Here is a 19,292-nt window from a genome sequence, read left to right on the forward strand (position 1 = left end):
ATAGTGTCCTGTTTACAGCTTAGTTTAGAAAGTCAGAGTAGATAGATTTGCCAGAAAGGGAAAAGGAGCTTCTTGGCACGTATGAACCCAAAGAGAGCCGTAGTTTGTTTCTGCAACACAAATACATGCGCTTCATATATCTACGTAGAGAGTTTTTAAACAAGTATAATCAGTCTTTTGAAACCAGAACTTTTCACATGACATTTTCCCACTGAAATTGTATGTATTTCACATAAATACACATAGTCAAAATATATATATTTTCACAAAAAACATACATATTAAATAATTGAAATGATAGCAGTATTCTATCATATAGTTTTCCCATAATTTATGAAAACAGCCCTTTTCATGTACTTGTGGAGAGTTTACAGGGTTTTTTTTGGTATTATAAATGATACTCCGGTGAATATCCTTGTTTTTACAATTTTGAGGACTCATGTGAATATTTCCTGAGGAAATGCTCTGGAAGGATGGCTCAGAGACCCCTTGGGATGCTTGTGTTGCCAGACAGCCCCTGGAAAGGTCTGCACAGCCCACGGGCCCTCTCGTTTCCATACCCTTAGTACCGCTGAGTGTAACAGAGCAGAGTACAGTCTCTGCAGGATGTGAGACCTTCAATAACTCGCGCTTACTGTGTGGTTAACAAGGTGGATGTCTCTCTGCACGATCATTGACCGTTGATACTGTGCTGCTGCCGCGGGGACCTCTTCAAGTCTTTTTTCCATTTTTTGGTTGATTCTGAGTGTTGTGTGTGTCTTGAGGATATTAACCGTTTGTCAGTGAAGGGAGTTTACTTTAGAGTGGAATTTGAGCCCATTGTAGAGCGCATCCAAATGGATTTAGATATTAATCCGTTAGGCAGAGACGCCTGTGGGATGCACATGAACTCTTGACTATAGCATTACATAGTAAGGCTCTCCTTAGTGTGTTTATGCAAGAGGAAGAACTTGTATACATAGATGTTCACATATGAAAGATATCAAGGAAACGGAGAGTTTAGAACTTAGGCTACCGTTCTATTTATTTAGTTTATAGGGGGATAAATTATTTGTGTTAAGGAAATGAGCTGCTTAAAATGAGTTAAGTTTAACTTGATTGATTCGAAGCTTGGCTGACTTAATGAAATTATTTTGTGATTTTCAAAATGGCATCCTTAAAGTATATTTATCAAAATTGAGTAAAGCACATCAATCTTACCTAAATATTTAGTTTTCAACTCATCATTCTATACAGTTGACTCGTTATAGGAACTTACGGAGCAATTTCCTTTTAAAACTTGCGCTTCAAGAGAGTGAATGGTGGTAAATCTCTTAGTTGTTAAAAAATCAGGCTGTTTGAGTTCTTCAAGATTACTGTAATTTGAAGACAGATTTTTACTAAAGTATGTTCAATCCTTTATTTCTAGTGGTTGGAATGTTGTATCCCTCGTTTAGTCTATTTTAAGATAACCGCGGTAGAAAGAACTGAAATGTATAATTTATACATTCTAGCTTTATTAATGAATACTCAATAATTGAGTTCTGTAAACTCACTATAAAATTTTAATTATAAATTTCTGCTTAGTTCTGTATCTCAGCTTGTATGGAGAGGAAGTGTATTCTCCATCCCTAGTAATTAGCACGTGGTGAATGGTACGCGGCAGAACTGTGTAGGCAAATGGCATCTGCCATTTTGAGTTTTGTATGATTTCAGTACAGTTGTTTCTGATATAAAATTTTAAAAATCTTGTTATTGCCTTTTTTTCCTTACAGTGAAAATTCTCGACTGGCTGCTGAGGTTTACAAAGACATGCCTGAAACTAGCTTTACCCGAACGATTTCTAATCCCGAGGTGGTTATGAAACGACGGAGACAACAAAAACTGGAAAAGAGAATGCAGGAGTTTCGGAGCTCAGATGGGCGGCCTGATTCAGGTGCAGACTTTGAATTGTTTTTCTGTTATATTTGTTGTAAAGTCTATTAATTTAATAATCCTTTTCATATATGCATGAGGCCCTGAATAAGTGAAGTTAATGGGTGATGTAGCCTCTTCGTAGCAAGCGTGTGCCATGTGTGTCTGGTACAAAGTCAGTTTTGCCTTCAATACGTTTACTTACGTATTTATCCCCAGTATGGCTTTTTTTTTTTAATTCTGGAAAATGTCAAGTATATACAAAAGAATAGAGACATAATGAACTTCCCATGTGTTTATTACCAAGCAGGCTTCCATAATTAACAGGTTTCATCTCTGCTTCTACATATATTGCTTTCATTCCCAGACTGTGTTATTTTTGAATCAAATCCCAACTTTCTCATCCATAAATATTTTGATATATTTTCCTGAAAGGTAACAATTCTAAAAAAAGCAAAAACAAAAATAAAGCAAACCATAGTACCACTATCACATAGAAAAGAATTGACAGTAATTCCTTAAAAATCATCAGATACCTAGTCATTGTTCAGATTTTCCTGATTTGCCTCTGATAATTCCTTTAGTTGAGTCAGGATACAAATAAAACCTAAATGTTGCATTTGGTTAATTTGTCTTTTATGCCTTTCATTCTAAAATCTCCTCTCTCTTGTATTTTAACCTCTCAGTTTGCTTATTTGTTGGTTTGTTTTAAAACCCTAGGTTGAATGTCTTGTAGGTTTTGCTGAAGACATCCAGTTGTGTGGTTTACCACTGTTTTCCTCTTGTTTTCCTTGATTAGATACAGGTACAGGGTTAGGGTTTTTGGTGGTAGGCGGTGGGACAGGAATATTCACCTTAGTGTCATCCCCAGGTGAGCAGTGGTTTGTAAAATTTTAATAAGCTCACGGATGTAAAGCTTCTCAATGTTTGTCCATCTTTTGCGATTATTGTCGTTACTGATCCTTGAATGGAGGCTTCGAGCCAGCGGGGCTGTCTTCCAGCTGGCACCCGGGTCTGTGACATGGCCCAGTGATCTCGAGAGCTTCCCTGGAGGATAGGATGTCTGCTCACCTCATGCTTTCCTGCCCCAGCCTAGGAGTTAGCTCTTCCTCGGAGGAATCCTGTTCCTTTTGCTGGAATAAGTGCCTGGTTGCTAGGAGCGCTCTCTGTTACTGGTTAGTCTTTGCTCCTAAGCCTGTTTCGTGGACAGAGCTTAGGAAATATGTTTTTTTTTTACTACTTTGATTTTAGAAAATCTGGGTGTCTTTTCTGTAAAGGTAAAATTCTTTCCTCCTAAGAACAATAGAATAATTATTAACAACATAATTATATTAATCAGGTATAATACCAAAATCAAAATAGGGCTATTATTAATACCAATGTGATAGTGAAAACATTTTATTTAAGCCTTTTGTGAAATCTGTGCTGTGTTTGAAATCGCATATTCGATTCCTGTGTATGTGATTATATACCCACATTGATTTATACTTAGGTTTGTTTTATTTTACTTTTGACTTTGAAGGTTTGCTTCTTTAAAATTTAGTGTTGTTCAACAGTTTCTAAGTCAAATCTGCAAAACAATGTACGTTTAGAGAAGTCCAGCTTTTTTGTCCCTGTGGACCCCTTGAGTCAAAGGCAACATCCTGTACACACGTCCCACCATGATGTTTCCTGGAGATCACCCTGTATTTCTGAGGGAAATAAAGGTTAAAACGAGAAGTTAAAACACATGACTACTCTGTGAGCTATAAATTGGTTTTGTGTATTTTTAGCTATTTGATACAAAACTTTTATTTGTAATTAACCTGTAATTATACTCAGCAAGTAAAGTAGTTTTACTTGTTAAAAAATAGTAGCATAATCATTTGTTTCAAAAACAATCCTTGTATTAGAAGGCTGTATCGTTGATCCAGCCTTTCCTAAAAACGTCTCACCTGGTAAGTCATCGCCTCTGCGGCTCTTTTGTAGCGCTGCGCTCCTGCTAGCTCACGCACGAGTTTTAAGGTCTGAGTGCTGGGACTGGTGGCTTTTCTCTGGAGCCGGGTTTATAGCAGTTTTGGTTGGGAAGGTTGCTTAATTGTGGGCCCATTCTCTCGGCTCCAAGGCTGAGTCAAAGGGTGTTAGTCCCTATCCAGACCCTCTTATTATCCGATATGTCTGTGTGGCAGCAGGTGGGATCTGTCAGGGAAAGCTGTGCTCACACTCACGTCATACTCTTGGGAGCAGCGTTATTCTCTATTTTATTACTGGTCTCTCTTACCTTACCTCCATTCACGAGGTAGTCTGTGGACCATGGTTCTGAAATGCATGGTTGCTCGCTTCTGCCCACTTGACAGAAATTGCTGGTGACCCCATTTCTTGTGAGCTTGCCCAGAGCTTTGTGTTAGGGTGGCGTGTCATACAGCATCAGCCACGGTGGGAGCCGGCCCTGAAACCTGGTTGTCTCTCCAGCATCAGGGGTTTGCTTTGACCCTTAGTGCCTGTATGAACTGAGTCTCAGTTGTATGTTTCGTGGGAATTATAGTATCGCTGATTCAAAAAAACTAGGACACTGAGAGACTTACTAGTTCTATAAATAATTTGATAGATGGCTTTTGAGACCTAAATGCTTATCTGTTTGTATATATTCTGTCTTGTTCAATCAGGAATTGAAAAAGACAAGAAAAAGAAAGTAAGGAGAAAGGGAGAAACTACAAAGGTGAAGAAGGAGAAATGTAGTAAAAGTTTTAGGAAGGATGAGAGGAATGCCCAGAGGTACCTGCCACGTGCTGACCACGCTTCCGACCACGGGAAGGAGTCTGGCATCGTTATTCCTCAGTGACCCCTTGAGGAATATTCAAGTATAGGCTCAGGGATATGTGAGTCAGACTAAGGAGAGCTGGCTTAGAGTGTCAGTTTTTATAAGTAGCTTAACAAAATCTTTTTATAAAAAGTATGTCTTTAATGTGGGTCAGGATGCAATGTTATATATGTTGTTAAGATAAAGCAGGAAGCTTTTTTTTTTTGCGGAACGCGGGCCTCTCACTGTTGTGGCCTCTCCCGTTGCGGAGCACAGGCTCCGGACGCACAGGCTCAGCGGCCCTGGCTCACGGGCCCAGCCGCTCCGCGGCATGTGGGATCCTCCCGGACCAGGGCACGAACCCGTGTCCCCTGCATCGGCAGGCGGACTCCCAACCACTGCGCCACCAGGGAAGCCCTAAGCAGGAAGCTTTTTGCAGGTAACTTCAGCCTGTGTCCCCAGAGATCCCTATTTATTTTCCTGTGCCATTGGGGGTCCTTTGATGGAAATATTTGGTATGATCTGTTAATAAACTGCTGAAAGAGTTTTAAGCTAGGGATTGAGAATGCTTTCAGTTTAGCCCAGGCCTCCAATCTGGAGCGGTTACTCTGAGAGCAGAATCTAGGGTTGATTTGAGGGAGTTGTGGTCAGAAGCAGGTGTCCCCCTTCAAAGGCTTGTGTGGCCCCGGAAGGACCGAGTCTCTGAGCTCAGTCGGGGACAGTGGTCATGAAGAGAGAAAAGCGGGAGCAATGTTAAGAGAGGATGATCGGGAAGCAGCGCCAGCCTGAGTTTTCTGAGGAGAGGAGGCCTTCCGGATGCCGCCCTGCTTTGAGCAGGATGGATGTGGGTCTGGATGAAGGAGCATCCGGAGGAGAAGACGGGCTTCGTCTGTGTGTCTTGGGAGGGGCCGGCGTGGTGTTGGGGGTGCCTTTAGGCTGCCAGCTCGGTGGCTGAGTGCTAGTCAGTGGTGCCAGGTGGAGACAAAGATTGGGGAGCAAGCTGTTCTTGGGATGCAACATCATGGGCATGGAAGAGATTTGGTGGAGGTAGGAAGTATACCGGTAATACGCGGCCATTGTTGAGAAGTAGGCCAAGAAAACAGGAACAAAACCTCCAGAGAATTAGGAGAAGAAACAGCAAAACACCCACTGGAGTAGAGCTTGTCTGTTACAGGGATGGTTGGGTGGAAGGAACATTTTTCTGTACAAGCTCCTAGGAAACCCTAAAAAACTGGATACTGTTGGCAGAATAGCTGTTTGTGGTCAATGTTAATGCAGTCAAATATAGTAAGTTCAAGTGTTCTGTTGGTTTTTAATAAATAACTTAGAAAACTATATCCTTATAACCTACTGAGGCTGTTAGCTTAGCGCTTAGGTTGGTGGAGAATGTTGTCACGGGTGGGTAAGTTTCCCTGAGAGTAACAGCCAAGTCTGTAATTTTCCTGTCTTGTTCGCCCGAGCGTTGGTTCCCCAAGTTCTGATGACGTACTTAAAGAGATCTGACTCACTTCACAGCCGATCAGAAGTCATAACTTGTAACAAGCCTTGGCCCCAGAGCTCATAAAGTATTTTTAACACTCAGACGTATTTACTTTCTCGGTGTCTTCCGAGTGTAACTGACCCCAGAATGCCCTTGGGAGTCAGCCCTTCTGCCTCAGTTCTCTTGTGAGCAGTCTTGGGGCTGTGGAGTGCTAGGACACGGACTCTGGAGCTGGGTTCCAGTAGGGACCCTTGCGTTCCGTGGGCCACGCTTTCTTCATCTTCTGAATAGGGGAATCATCCTCCCTTAATTTTAGAACCGAAATGTATATTTATACAAACAGATTTTAGTCGATGGTAGAATTTTAAAATGTTAGCTTTTCTTCTATGTCCCCTTCCTTAGGAAATTGGGAGGTATGTATTTCTGTTGTGATGTTACTGTGGTATTATGCTTTTAAACTAAAAACCTCTTAAATTAGACTGTATCCAGTCAGTTACTTATTAATCTGTCCATGGATGTCAGTGGAGTTTAGGTCCTCTCTACTGTTGTGTTATTGTCAGTTCCTCCCTTTATGTCTGCTGGTATTTGCTTTATATAGTTAGGTGCTCATGTATAGGGTGCATATATGTGAACTGAGCATTCTTGTATTTATCCCTTTATCGTTATATAGTGCCCGTCTTTGTCTTTTGTTGTAGACTTTGCTCCAAAGTCTGTTTTGTCTGATAGGAGTATTGCCACCCCCATTTTCTTGTCATTTCTGCTTGCATGAAATAAATATCTTTTTCTTTCCCCTCGCTTTCAGTCTGTATGGGTCATTAGCTCTGAAGTAAGTTTCTCGTAAGCAGTGCATAGGGACTTCTGATTTTTTATCCAATCAGCCATCCTGTTTTTTGATTGCAGTATTTAGTCCATTGACATTTGAAGTAATTATTGATAGCTATGTACTCACTGCCATTTTAGGACTTGTTTTCTATTAGTTTTTGTACTTCTATGTTCATGTCTTCTTTCTGTTTCTTTTCCCTTGTATTTTGATGATTTTTTTTAGTGGTACTCTGTTTTTTTGTTTCTAGTTTTTGTGTGTTTATTGTAGGTTTTTGATTTGTGGGTGCCATGGGTTTCATATATGTTGATCTGTATCTACTTGTGGTAAACTAGTAGTCATTTAAGTGCAAACACATTGTAAAAGATCTGCATTTTTTACTTCCCTCCCCTACATTTTGTGTTTCTGATGTCATATTTTATGTCTTCATGTTGTTGTCTTGTTTGTTTTCTCCCCCTGATTTCGACCCTGCAATCAGGTTACAAGCTGTTTGGAGCCTAGGACGGTGACCAGCTCATGCTGTGTCCTCAGCGTTGGGACGGGCGGTGTAGGGGGACCTTATAATCCCTGTGAGTTTGTAGATAGCCTGACCCCTGGCCTGTGTCAGCAGGTCCGCGTTCTAATACCAGCCTGGGCTTACTGGTTCTTCTTTTTTTTTTTTAACATCTTTATTGGAGTATAATTGCTTTACAATGGTGTGTTAGTTTCTGCTTCATAACAAAGTGAATCAGTTATACATATGCATATGTCCTCATATCTCTTCCCTCTTGCGTCTCCCTCCCACCCTCTCTATCCCACCCCTCTAGGCGGTCACAAAGCACCGAGCTGATCTCCCTGTGCTATGTGGCTGCTTCCCACTAGCTATCTATCTTACGTTTGGTAGTGTATATATGTCCGTGCCACTCTCTCACTTTGTCCCAGCTTACCCTTCCCCCTCCCCGTGTCATTGCTGATTATTCTTAAAAGACCAGCGTTATTTTATTGTAGTCAAGTTGTCATAACGCAGTGTGTGCCAGACTTGTTGAAAAAGAGGGTGTGAGAAACATTCAGTAGGCAGAATAACTGCATTAGAATTCAGAAGAGGCAAAAAGGAGTCATAGAGATTTAGAATTTGCTTCAAGAGATCCACAGATGTTTAATCTAGCTCTTTAACGTAGAGGTGAGCAAAGGAAGTCGGGAAGCCTCCCCGAGGTCCCACGTAGCATGGGGATGTGGCATCTTGCCTGAGTTGCCTACCTGCCCCCAGTAGTCTTTCAGCTAGACTTAAGATTTTAGGACTTAAAAATCTTAGATCATAAGTAAAAAGCAAATTATGACACCAAAAATGTCAGTAATGTAGCATATGTAGGATTGCATTAAAAAGAAATATGCGGACGAAAAGAAAAGCTAAGGATCCAAATTGCTCTGCTCTAGTTGACTGTTTTTCCTCTCAAATGAGTTCACAGCTAGAAATGACATTCTGGTTTGCAGTACCTGGAAATGTAAATAGAGCCCAGTGCTTTGGTGACAGGTCCTTATGAAATGTCTTTGGACTCCAGCACCTGAAGTATCCTGATCTCTGGTTCACTTTTTTAAAAAACTGGGTTATTTAGTGGGATTAATATTGTTCGGGGTTTTCAAGTTTCCGATTGTTGGTCAGGAAGTCGCGGAGGCGGGGAAAGCAGATGTCTAACGCTGTGTAGGTGAGGAAGTGAGAAGGCAGCCAAAGCAGGAGCAGCACTCGGAAGGAACTCCGGGGTTTCTTCCCTTTCTGTCCTTTCCCCACAGTGGAAACCAGTTCGTCATTATAAAAACTGCACGGCTTGAAGGGAGGACAGAAACAGCCTAGTCACACAGAATTACTCTGTCTAGCACGGGATCACTGGGTCGGCACGTCCCTGCCAGCGTGTGTCACCTACCAGGAAGTGGGGATAGAATTCGTATACAGATCTCTGGTATTGGAATAAAAGTTGTGATCGAAGATGTCACAATGTTTTTTGCAGGTGGAACATTGAGAATTTATGCAGATAGTTTAAAACCAAATATTCCCTACAAGACGATCCTGCTGTCTACCACAGATCCTGCAGACTTCGCTGTGGCTGAAGCTCTGGAGAAGTACGGCCTGGAGAAAGAAAATCCGAAGGACTATTGCATTGCCCGCGTGAGTACCTGCCACGTCGGTACTTACCCGTATTACACGTGCTAGAACTTTGCATTTAAATGGAAAGATACTCTTTAAATGAAGTTAAACTTAGGCTGAATTTCTCCACACTGTATCACTTAGAATCTGGTAAAACGAAACCACGTGTAAATATATATAAGAAACAACATTCTCCTTTCCATTACAAAAGTAATCTGTGTTCCTGCTGTAAACTAAGAAAAGTATAAAAAGGCAAATTGAAGAAAATCCTCTATCGTTCTAATACCAGAGGATAAGCGCTATTAACATTTTGATGTATATCCTTCCAGTTTTTATTTCACATATATATAGGTAACAATTTTATTTTAGTAAAAGCTGCCTTAATGATTTTTTTCTTAGGGTTTTTACTAAGATGTATCATAACGACCCAACTTTAAATAAATCTTGGTTTGCTATTCATCCTTAACCGACATTTGGCTGATAGGTTTAGCAGTCATCCGTAATTTCTTGGAGATAAAGGGTGTATCTTTGACCCTAGTACTCAAGAAATATCAGAGTTGAATCGGTGACACTAAGTAAAATCAAGCAGATTTTCTCTTCTAAGACAAACTTTTTGGAAAATTATTAACCTTTAAGTCAGTCACAAGTATATAATAACTTCTTTATACCCATTATTTCTCTGTCAAAATCTCATTGGAAGTAGATTTTTTAAAGAAGATATCCTTCTTTCTCTCATCTTAGCAATTGATTATTAAATAATGAAAGTGTGGTTACTTGTTTTAGTTCTTGCCCTCGCCAAGATTATTGAGAAATAATTAAAGTACAATGTATTACATGTATTTAAAGTTTATAATACCATCGGTTTGGGCCTGTCAGCACAGTGGACATTTCCTTCACCTTCAGAAGTTTCCTTATGCCTCTTTGTATTTTTGTGTTTCATTGTATGGATATGTCACACTTTGTTCATCCATTTACCTGTTAGAATTTGCGTTGTTTCCAGTTTTCAGTTTGGGGCTCTTACAGTAAAACTGCTGTGAGCACACATGTGCAGGTCTTCTCATAGAAGTACTTTTTTTCTTGAGTAAATACTCAAGCGAATGGCTCCGTAGGAGGCATATGTGTAACTGTTAAAGAAACTCTTTCCAACCTGAGTATACCATTTGCATCCCCACGGTCATATGAGATGCCGTTGCTCTGCCCCTCACCCATGCTTGGTTTGGTCAATCATTTTAACTATTGGGCATTCTGATGGGTGTAGTTGTATCTCATTGTGGAAGAAATTTGAGTTTCCCTGATTATCTATATACATGTCAAGTCCTATGTATGATACATGTACTGTGAATATTTTTTCCCAGTCTGTGGCTTGGCTTGTCTTTTCATTTTTAAAATGGTATCTTTCAGTGAGTAACAATTTATTATTTTGTTGAAGTCCAGGTTGTTAACTTTTTAGTGCTCTGTACTTTCTGTATGAGAATTTGCTTCCTCCAAGGCTGCAGACACTTGTACTTGTATTTTACTTTAGAAGTTTCATAGTTTTAGGTCTTACATTTGGGTCTGTGTGTTCCATCTCAAGGTGACATTTGTGTATGGTGTGAGATTAGGGTCGATGCTCATTTTCTTCTGTACAGATACAGAAAAAAAGACTTTATTTTCTCCCACTGAGTGCATTGGCACCTTGTTGAAAATCAGTTGGCCATATATGTTTGGTTCTATTTCTGGAATCTATTCTGTTTCATTTATATATCTTATATCTTTTCACCAACACCAGACTGATTACTGTGGATTCATGGTGAGTCTTAAAAATCATATAAAGTCCCAATTTTGCTTTCTCCTTTTGCTTTTAAAAATCGCTTTGGTTATTCTAGGTTATTTGCATTTACAAATAAATTTTAGAATCAACTTAACAATTTCGACATAAAACCTGCTGGAGTTGTGACTGGGTTTGCATTAACTCTGTAGATGAGTCCACATGCCGACTGTGTTCAGTTTTCCAGGCTGTGGACAGAGCGAGTGGTCTTCTGTAAGCTTCTGTAAGTGGTCTTCTGTAAGCTCTCAGCGGTGGTTTCTAGTGCTGCTACAGAGAGAATTAAATAAAAGGCCTTGCTTGAGTTTTATGGCTTTTTTCTTTTTGCTGAAAAGCTGAGACTTTATATTCAGTTGGAAAAACCATTTGGTAGATGTGTAATTTTATGAATAAAGCCCAATTTTCATCTGAAAACAGGTGAGAAAACAGATGTTTTGATTCCACTGAGATGACAACAAAGGATAAAGCCCTTTGGGAGTGCATTAGAACAAGGAGAGTGAGCAAAGGGTCGGCAGAGCAGTTGTAGATGAGAGTCTGAAGAAGCAGGCGGGTTAGTATCAAGTTGCTGGACCTGCAGAGGGGGCCGGCCGAGGGGAAGGGCGCAGCTGCCTGTCTCCCAGCCCCTAGCGGACTCAGGCATGAGGGGCTCTAGCACGTTCTGAGGCGGCATTGAAAATTGGGCTGAAAACAAGTTGGGTGGAAAGTTTTTATAAGCAGTAGTAGCCTCCAGCAGACTGCCTTCCCATCCAGCTACTGCGTCGGTCGTCTCTCCATCCGAAGGCCAGAGTAAAACCGATGGGGGAGGAGGCCTTGGCTTTGGGGGTAACTGGCATAGCAGGGTCTTTACCACAAGCAGGAGGATGGAGGGGAAGGCTGTACCCAGAAGACTGAAGGATTCCTCCCAGAAGGCACTTTCTGGTCAGAGAAGAAAGATCTGTATGGAAACTGACCTTTGGACGTCTGGTCCAGCAGCCGTCCTCGCCGTTACCGTCAGCTTTCCTGTGACCCGCTGTCAGTGTGAGTGGACGGCTCAGACTCAGTAGACATTTGCAAATGCCTTTAAAATGAAAGACAGACCAACACAGACAGACAGGTCAGCGAACCCGGAGATACAAGAGACAAAGCAGATGGAAGTGTGGGAGAGCTAAGAGACTCGGCGGATGGCGCATCCGGAGCACAGTGAGGAGAAGCGTGCGGGGGGCCCCTAGGGATTGAAAAGCCCAGGTAGATGAGGGGTGGGGGCAGAATGTCAGTGGAGGGATGAAAGAGCAAGTGGAGGAAATCTGCCGGAGGACAAAAAGAGAGGGGCTCGGGAATTTAGATCATCGGTGCAGAATATCTTAAAATTTAGCCCCAGGAGGACCAGGTAGAAAAAGCAACAGGAAATGGAGAGATAGACGTTACCAAAGAAGCAATGCTAGACCATCTCCCAGGACTGAAGGATTCGAGTCTCTAGGTTGAAAAGGCCCACTAACTAATGGGACAGTTGCTTTGAAAAAGGCCCAAACCAGGGTGTAGTGAAAGTGCAGGAAACTAGGGAAAAAGAGAGGGTAATGATCGCAAAGGAGAAGGTGCAGGGCTTGTATAAAGGGTTGGGGGACACAGTTGCAGCAGTCACTTCAGCAGTAGCCGTGGACTCTGGAATTCAGGGAAGCGGCGCTTCCTGATGCAGAGGGAACCGACTTCTAGCCATACCCTGGGTCAGGCGCTGGGCGGCTGGAATAAAGACGTTTTAAGACACACACGGCAAAAATCTACCACCCGCGCAGCCTCTCTCAGTAAGGTGCTGAAGGACATTCTCCAGCAAAATCGTGGTGTAGGCCAAGAAAGAGAAAAACAGGGTATCGCAGAACAGGCTCTAGCACAGCACAAGGGAGTCCCCGGCGACGGGGAAGGAGCGTCTGGGGGATCGCTGTGTGGCCATCCTCTGTGGCACCTGTTTCAGAGCGGAGGTGATGTCTGAGATGGTACGGTGGTAAATATTAGTTATAACGTCAGAATAAACAAATAGTAAATTCCTGAGTGTATTTCTGTAAAAACTTTTTTCCCCAGTGTTGTGTGTTATAGCAATAAACTAAATACTCATCACTTAAGGAATACTTTGAATACCTTGTCATTATGAAACATTTTGAGTTAGACCAATACCAGTTGACTTAGACGTATTTACACTTTATACAGTACCCTATTTTTGGAAAAACAGTCACCATACAATAAAACCAAACAACAAAATTCTGTGTGTATGTATACGTGAGCACCAAGAAAGGTACATGCATAGGAAGGATACACACCAGCTTAACTACCTACATGAGGGGAGGGAGAGGAACAGGAGACTTTAAAATGTTACATGTGATCAGGCCATGCACCTTCTTATGTAAAAAACAAATGCATAATTATAGAAAGCATGATCAGGAAAATATACTTATTGTCTCACAGATTTTTTTCCCCCTCCTCCTTATGCTTTTCCGTATTTGAGTTTTTTACGTTGAGCCTGTGTTATTTAGAATCAGAAAGAAGTACAGCAAAGCTCATTTCATTGTAGGGTGGAGGAAGATAGATGGATGCTCATGAGTATTTGTTTTTTGCTGCGCCTTTTCTTTCTTTGGTCTTATTAGAAAGAGACTGGAAACCCGCCTTCCTTTGGGGAGGGAGGGGCTGGGAGGGCGAGGTTGGGAGGATAGGTCATGGGGTAATCACGCATTCTCTCCAAAGGGAAAGAACCTGAGATTCAGGCCACGCTGCGCGTTTTCCTTGCAGGTTTTTCTTGCAGGTGAGTTTGAAACAGGGGGACCCTGTTGTCATGCTGGCTTCGTTGCTTTCCTGCTTGGGAGAGATAGCAGTATGGAGCAAGCATTAGTGTATGTATGGAAAATATATTTACACCTAAAGAATAATTGTGTCCATGGATTAATGGTAGATTTTGATACACGTTCCTCATAGTTTTGTTTAATAACTGCTGTAAAAAGTGTTCTTAGGATAAAACCAGTAAGACAGCGGTATAAATAGGGTCTGCATTGCCAAACAGAGGGCTGACCCTTTTCCAGCTGGGTCCCTGTTAGGCTGTGAGCCCAAGGGCAGGAGCTTAGCTACCACTGCCGAACACTTGGGATTGCTCAGGTGTTCGCCAGGGCAATGTTAACTTTTAAGTGTATATAAATCTATTAAATAATTCTCAGTTCCATAAAGGTGCATTTGATAGGATATGTGGTAGTGAACTTTATAACGTTTTTTCCCTTTCTTTAATTTCTGCCGTATTTTTACTGATGAAAATCAGAAAGTGAAAGAACACCTTAACCAGGGGCTTTTACTGATGGTCCCTTTTGAGATCACTTGATGATTTCTTTTGAGGGTCGCCTAGTTTTGGTTTTCTTTCTTCTCTGTTCTTGTGCATTTTCTTTCGCAAGCTTCAGGCAGGATAAATTAGGAGTTGATTATTGTTTTGGCCTTGAGATAGAAATCCTTTGTTTCCTTGCCATCTCATCCATCATGTAATATGTAGCTCTTTCATCCATCTATTATACCTATTCAGTGAATTATTCAATAAGTATGTAGGTTCCTCTTATTTGTTAGATACTGTGCTGGGATGCAAAAATAAGAGCTGCCTTCAAAAGAGGTTGCAGTAAAGGGAGACAGAGAGTCCGAGAAAGAAATACAGGCAAGGAGCTTGAAATTAGAACGGAGGTCAGAGAAGACTCCCTGGAGGAGTTGTACTTGGGCTGAGAGGTGAGAGGGCACGCTAGCTAGACCCGAAAGCTGGGGACGGGCCTTTGAGGCACAAGGGATCGTGGAAGCGTGAGGTTTCGTGGCCCAGTCGAGAATTCGGAGAAGTTTCTGTGTGACTAGATCTATGAGGATACGTGACAAAGACTGCGACTTAAAGAGATGAGTGAGGGTCAGATCCTGAAGCAGTGTGTGTTCCAAGCCCACTATAGTACATGTAATACAAGACGCTGTGAGGAAAGGTTGGTTACTTTAGCGTAAGGGTGTGTTGTAATCAACTTGTCTTTTTAGGGTAATTTGCAGCAGTGCGGAGCGAAGTTTTACAGTTCTGTGGAAGTCTAACCCATCTGGTCTATGCACACGGTGATCTAATTGGGAGTGAGGTCTATTAGGGTGACGTTATTACAGGAACTCCAGGCTGAAAATAATTCTCAGGTGCCAGTGCCTGGCTTCTCCTGTTTTCTGTAACCGTGTTTTGGTTGGTGCGAGCGGTGGGGCAGAAGTCAGCGGGGAGTCGGAGACAGAGCCCTGCGGCCGCTGGTTCCGTTCTCTGTGTTACAGAGGGTTTTCTGGAATGATTGAGAAAAGTCGTTTGCTGTAAAAACATAGAATAAAGAGTAATCCAGCGTTACAGATTTTTGAGTGTGGTGAATGCAGTATCTTGAAGCATTTGTTGAATGAACGGCCCAGTAATACATCTAAATGATCTGATTAAAATTTAATCATAAAAACGGATTTTCTACAAGAAAAAGAAAGCTAATCTCTTGTGTTGTTGTGTGATGGTTGTACCCTAAAAGGTTACATGTTAGATGAAACTGCCACATTAAAACGTTTGGTTATGAAAGGTGGGTCCTGCAGTCACCTTTCCCGAAGGAATTACGCACATGTTGACTGTCGCGTGCAGTCTTTCCAAAAGAGAGTTTGTCAGAAAGCAGACTCAGGCTAGATGGGCCGGGGAGCAGGGCGCAGAGCAGAGAAGCAGGTGAATGAAGACGGTCCGGCCGGCTGGCCAAGCTTTCAATTGGAAACTATTTTCCTTCACTTCTGTCAGTGTTTTTGAGAATTGTTCATTGTGTTTGACCAATTCAGTTCTATCTACAGCGACTTCTTTATTTCCTCAAAAACAATAAATTCTTTCTTTTAAATACCTGCTAATTCACTTTTTGGGTGTAGTCACAGTTCATTGTTATTCCCTCCCAGGTGATGCTTCCTCCTGGGGCCCAGCATTCTGATGAGAAAGCTGCTGAAGAAATCATCCTTGATGATGATGAGTGTCCTTTACAGATCTTCAGGGAGTGGCCGAATGACAGAGGTGAAGAGTAATCTTATTTGTCAAAGAATTACCTCTGTGGTGCGTTACACTCCGACTTGAAGTATTAGTCGTTTAACTTACTGGAAGGTGTAGGAGGGTGCGCGTGGCAGAGTCTTTTGAGGGCTGTTTGCCGTGCAGGTTTCTGCCCCCTTCTTGGACTTGCTGGGTGGTTCCTAGGGGGTCCCCGCATCCCGAGGGCCGCTCTCTGCTGGTGGGTCTAGTGGGAGACCTGGCACAGACCGTTTTGTGGCAGCAGGAGTACCGTGTCCTGAAGAAGCTGGACTTCAGCACCGTGTCAGGACGTGGGAGATGGGTGTCTGTCAGCAGCGGGATCCTTTCCCTGCCGACCAGATGGACTGGTGATGTTTGGACAGATTTGTTGTGATAGGGAAAATAGCCTTCAACCCTAAATACCGTCTAGTAATTTAGTCATTTCATATAATGAATGCAGACTTTTCACTATCGAAACGATTTCTCCTAATTACGTCAAAGCGGTGAGGGTTTAAAGGTATGTTTTTTATGAAATAGAGTTTTCTTGCTTTCAGATACACATCTTAAGCTACCTGTTGCTCCGTGGAGGGCCTTTGCATTAATAAAGACATAAAGACTGACTGCCAGTCGTATTTGAGTGTAGATTGCGAGTTTTAAACATACACTTGCCTAGTACCTTTTCTCGACAGTATAAAGCCAAAGTTTATTGAAGTCAGATTGCTTTGAGTTCTGAGTTAATTCAATTGAATTAAATAAAATCAGGTTAACTAAGAATGTACGTGTATTTGCGTGCACATGTGTTATTACATGTGTGTATGAGTATTTATTGATCATAGGGTTCTTTACCAGTAGAAACATTCATTTATTCTGAAACTGGAGTGTTGTCTTTCATGCATGTGATATGCTCGGGAGGGGGTTAATTTAAAATTATTTTTGGAAATTGCTTGCTAGAGTTTTCAAGAACATGTCAAGAGAGTCGTATTTCCTCTGTTGAGGGAAAGTGTAAATTGGGTAAAGCTTTTGCTTAATTATTCCCTGGGAGATGTTATTAAATTACATTTTCTTGATAAATCTCTGAACAGTTGATTGCCAGTCAGCTGGCCGTCTACACTCGCTTGAGTCTGGTTGCTAATTTACAGTGTCACTGTTCTAGGGATTTTAGTCTTTCAGCTGAAGAGGAGGCCACCAGACTACATCCCAAAGAAAAGCCAGAAGCACATGGATGGGAAGCCGCTGCACGGGAAGGAGCGAGTCGATGGGTCTGGCTATGGCGCTGCGCTCCCGCCGGAGAAACTGCCCTACCTCGTAGAGCTGAGCCCAGGTGAGAGGTGTTACCAATGTACATTCTCAGCTTTACATGTTATTCTTTTTAATGAATGTTATTTTAATTGGTCTTTCTTTTGACTGACAACCTTTTTTAAGATCATTTATTTTAAAAAGTAACCATCATAAGATGGTATTCATTAAAAAAACAAAAACCCTTAATTAAGGTTATAGGATATGTATATCCATATGTATATGCATTAAAAATAAACTTCACATGCACAGAAATGAATACTGAAAAACAAAATTTTAAATAGTGAATATAGAGAATTTAAGAAGTTTAAATGATGTACTCCCTTTTATTTTTTTTTCCAAAATAACCCTGTAAAATACTTAACTACTAAAAATGAGAAACTGAAATGTAGTCCTCTTGGGACAGACGTCATGGAGGCAGGTGTGTGTGTATTTAGCACACTGTTGCTTCATGTATGAACAGTGCCCAAAGAACATCTAAATTTAATTACATCTAAGAAGTCCACCTGTAAGAGGAGCGATATTTGCTTAGTTTTAAAATTATAATAGACTAAGTTTGTGTTCGTGTTCGCCTTCTAAATATTGCGTTTGTTGAGCTCTCTTAAGCGAAAGCTGTTGTTATAACTTAGCCGTCAGGTAGAGAAATACATTGACGCTCTTAAGGAAGTGTTTTATGCCCACGCATTGTACGTAGCCTACGTGTTTGTGCGCATATTTAATATATGTGGGACACGTTTGTTTACCGTTCAGCTGAACTGTATCTTTCTTACTTATTTGGTTAAAATGATGGTATGTGACCTCTATTGTAAAATGCTGTGAAGAACAGAGTATTGTCCCTCCCACCCAGAACTGCTTTTTAAATAGCGCTCAGTAAGTAATTATAGAAAAAGTTAGCTAAAAACAGACTGCTTATGTAGATAATCTGTGTTTCCTTGGGCAGCAATTATGTTTTTCTCTTTGATTCCTGAGTATTGATTTTTGTTTACAAGATTATAACTGATGATTAGATGTGGCACTTGTGGTCCATTGGTCTCCATGGCACAGCTGGGTTGTGTTATATTGACACAGGGAAAATGCTGTTGTTTTGGCCGATGCTCCGTAATTAGTCCGTGGCCGTGTGCTGCAGGTAGTAGCGTTTATGCTTAATTATGTTTGAAGGTTTTTTTAAATTGATCAGCTGTTTATGAGGAAGATGTGAGTGTTGCCTTGTCTCTCAGTTCTCCGGCTGAAAAGTTCATGAAACTTTGGTTTCCTCACAGTGGTTTGCAGACATGATTAGTGGTGAGGGTTTGGTGCTCAGTGGTCCGAGGCAGTGAACGGCGGCTGGAAGACAGCCATCTGTTTTTGAACTCAGAAGTTTTTAGGATCATCTTTGGGCCTTGGGTCTGCCATTCAAGATTTTGCATTACGTGCTAGAAGCTAATGATTGTTTTCTCCCAAACTGAAATTTTTGAAAATAGGAGTATTAACCCAGAGAGAGTTGATAAATAGCAGCTGACATAGGATAATTTTCACATGAATAGTGGAACGTTGACTTGGGTGGGTAGCAGAGACAGGATGAGAATTCATCCCTTTATTTCTTTGACAAGTACTTATTGAATGCTTACTATGTGTCAGACGCTGTTCTGGACCTTGGAGATAGGAGAACACCAGCAAAGCAGGTTAAGCCCCTGACCGTGGGAACGTAGATTCTAGTGAGAATTGGCGTTTTGACGGCTTGCTTCATCCTTACGGCCTCCCGGGTAGTAAAACACAGAGAAGTTTTTTGTCGGTGCAAGAAACTGATGGATCCGAGATAAACGCTAGCTGTGTCCTGCTGGTTACCAAGTACTGGCGACAGCATCTATCAGATGCTTGTTAAAGCACGGCTTCCTTCACGGCCCTCTGCTGCTTTAGTCAGCGTTTACCGAGCTGCTGCTTTAGGCTGTGCAGTAGGTACACAGGTGACTCAGGTGGCTTCCAGAGAGACTCGTGGTCTGTATAGCTGGGCAGCCAGGGCCCCCGTCAGTCTGACGCGCCCGAGCGCCTGGGCTGCCTGCTGGAGAGCTGCGGCGCTCCGCAGGTGCCTGAAGTTCCGCGCC

General features: G+C 41.8%; 1 protein-coding gene across 1 annotated transcript in view; it reads left to right on the forward strand.

Moving 5' to 3' along the window:
* AFDN (afadin, adherens junction formation factor) overlaps positions 1-19,292 on the forward strand; it is a 94,777-nt gene that overhangs the window by 6,288 nt on the left and 69,197 nt on the right. Inside the window, exons 4-7 of the mRNA XM_024744917.1 lie at positions 1,755-1,915; positions 8,955-9,112; positions 15,813-15,924; positions 17,069-17,236. Of these exons, the coding sequence (XP_024600685.1) occupies positions 1,755-1,915; positions 8,955-9,112; positions 15,813-15,924; positions 17,069-17,236 (599 nt within the window). The remainder of the gene's footprint in view (positions 1-1,754; positions 1,916-8,954; positions 9,113-15,812; positions 15,925-17,068; positions 17,237-19,292) is intronic.

The sequence above is a fragment of the Neophocaena asiaeorientalis genome, unplaced genomic scaffold (genome assembly GCF_003031525.2).
Source record: "Neophocaena asiaeorientalis asiaeorientalis breed wild unplaced genomic scaffold, Neophocaena_asiaeorientalis_V1.1 scaffold649, whole genome shotgun sequence".
Lineage (NCBI taxonomy): Eukaryota > Metazoa > Chordata > Mammalia > Artiodactyla > Phocoenidae > Neophocaena > Neophocaena asiaeorientalis.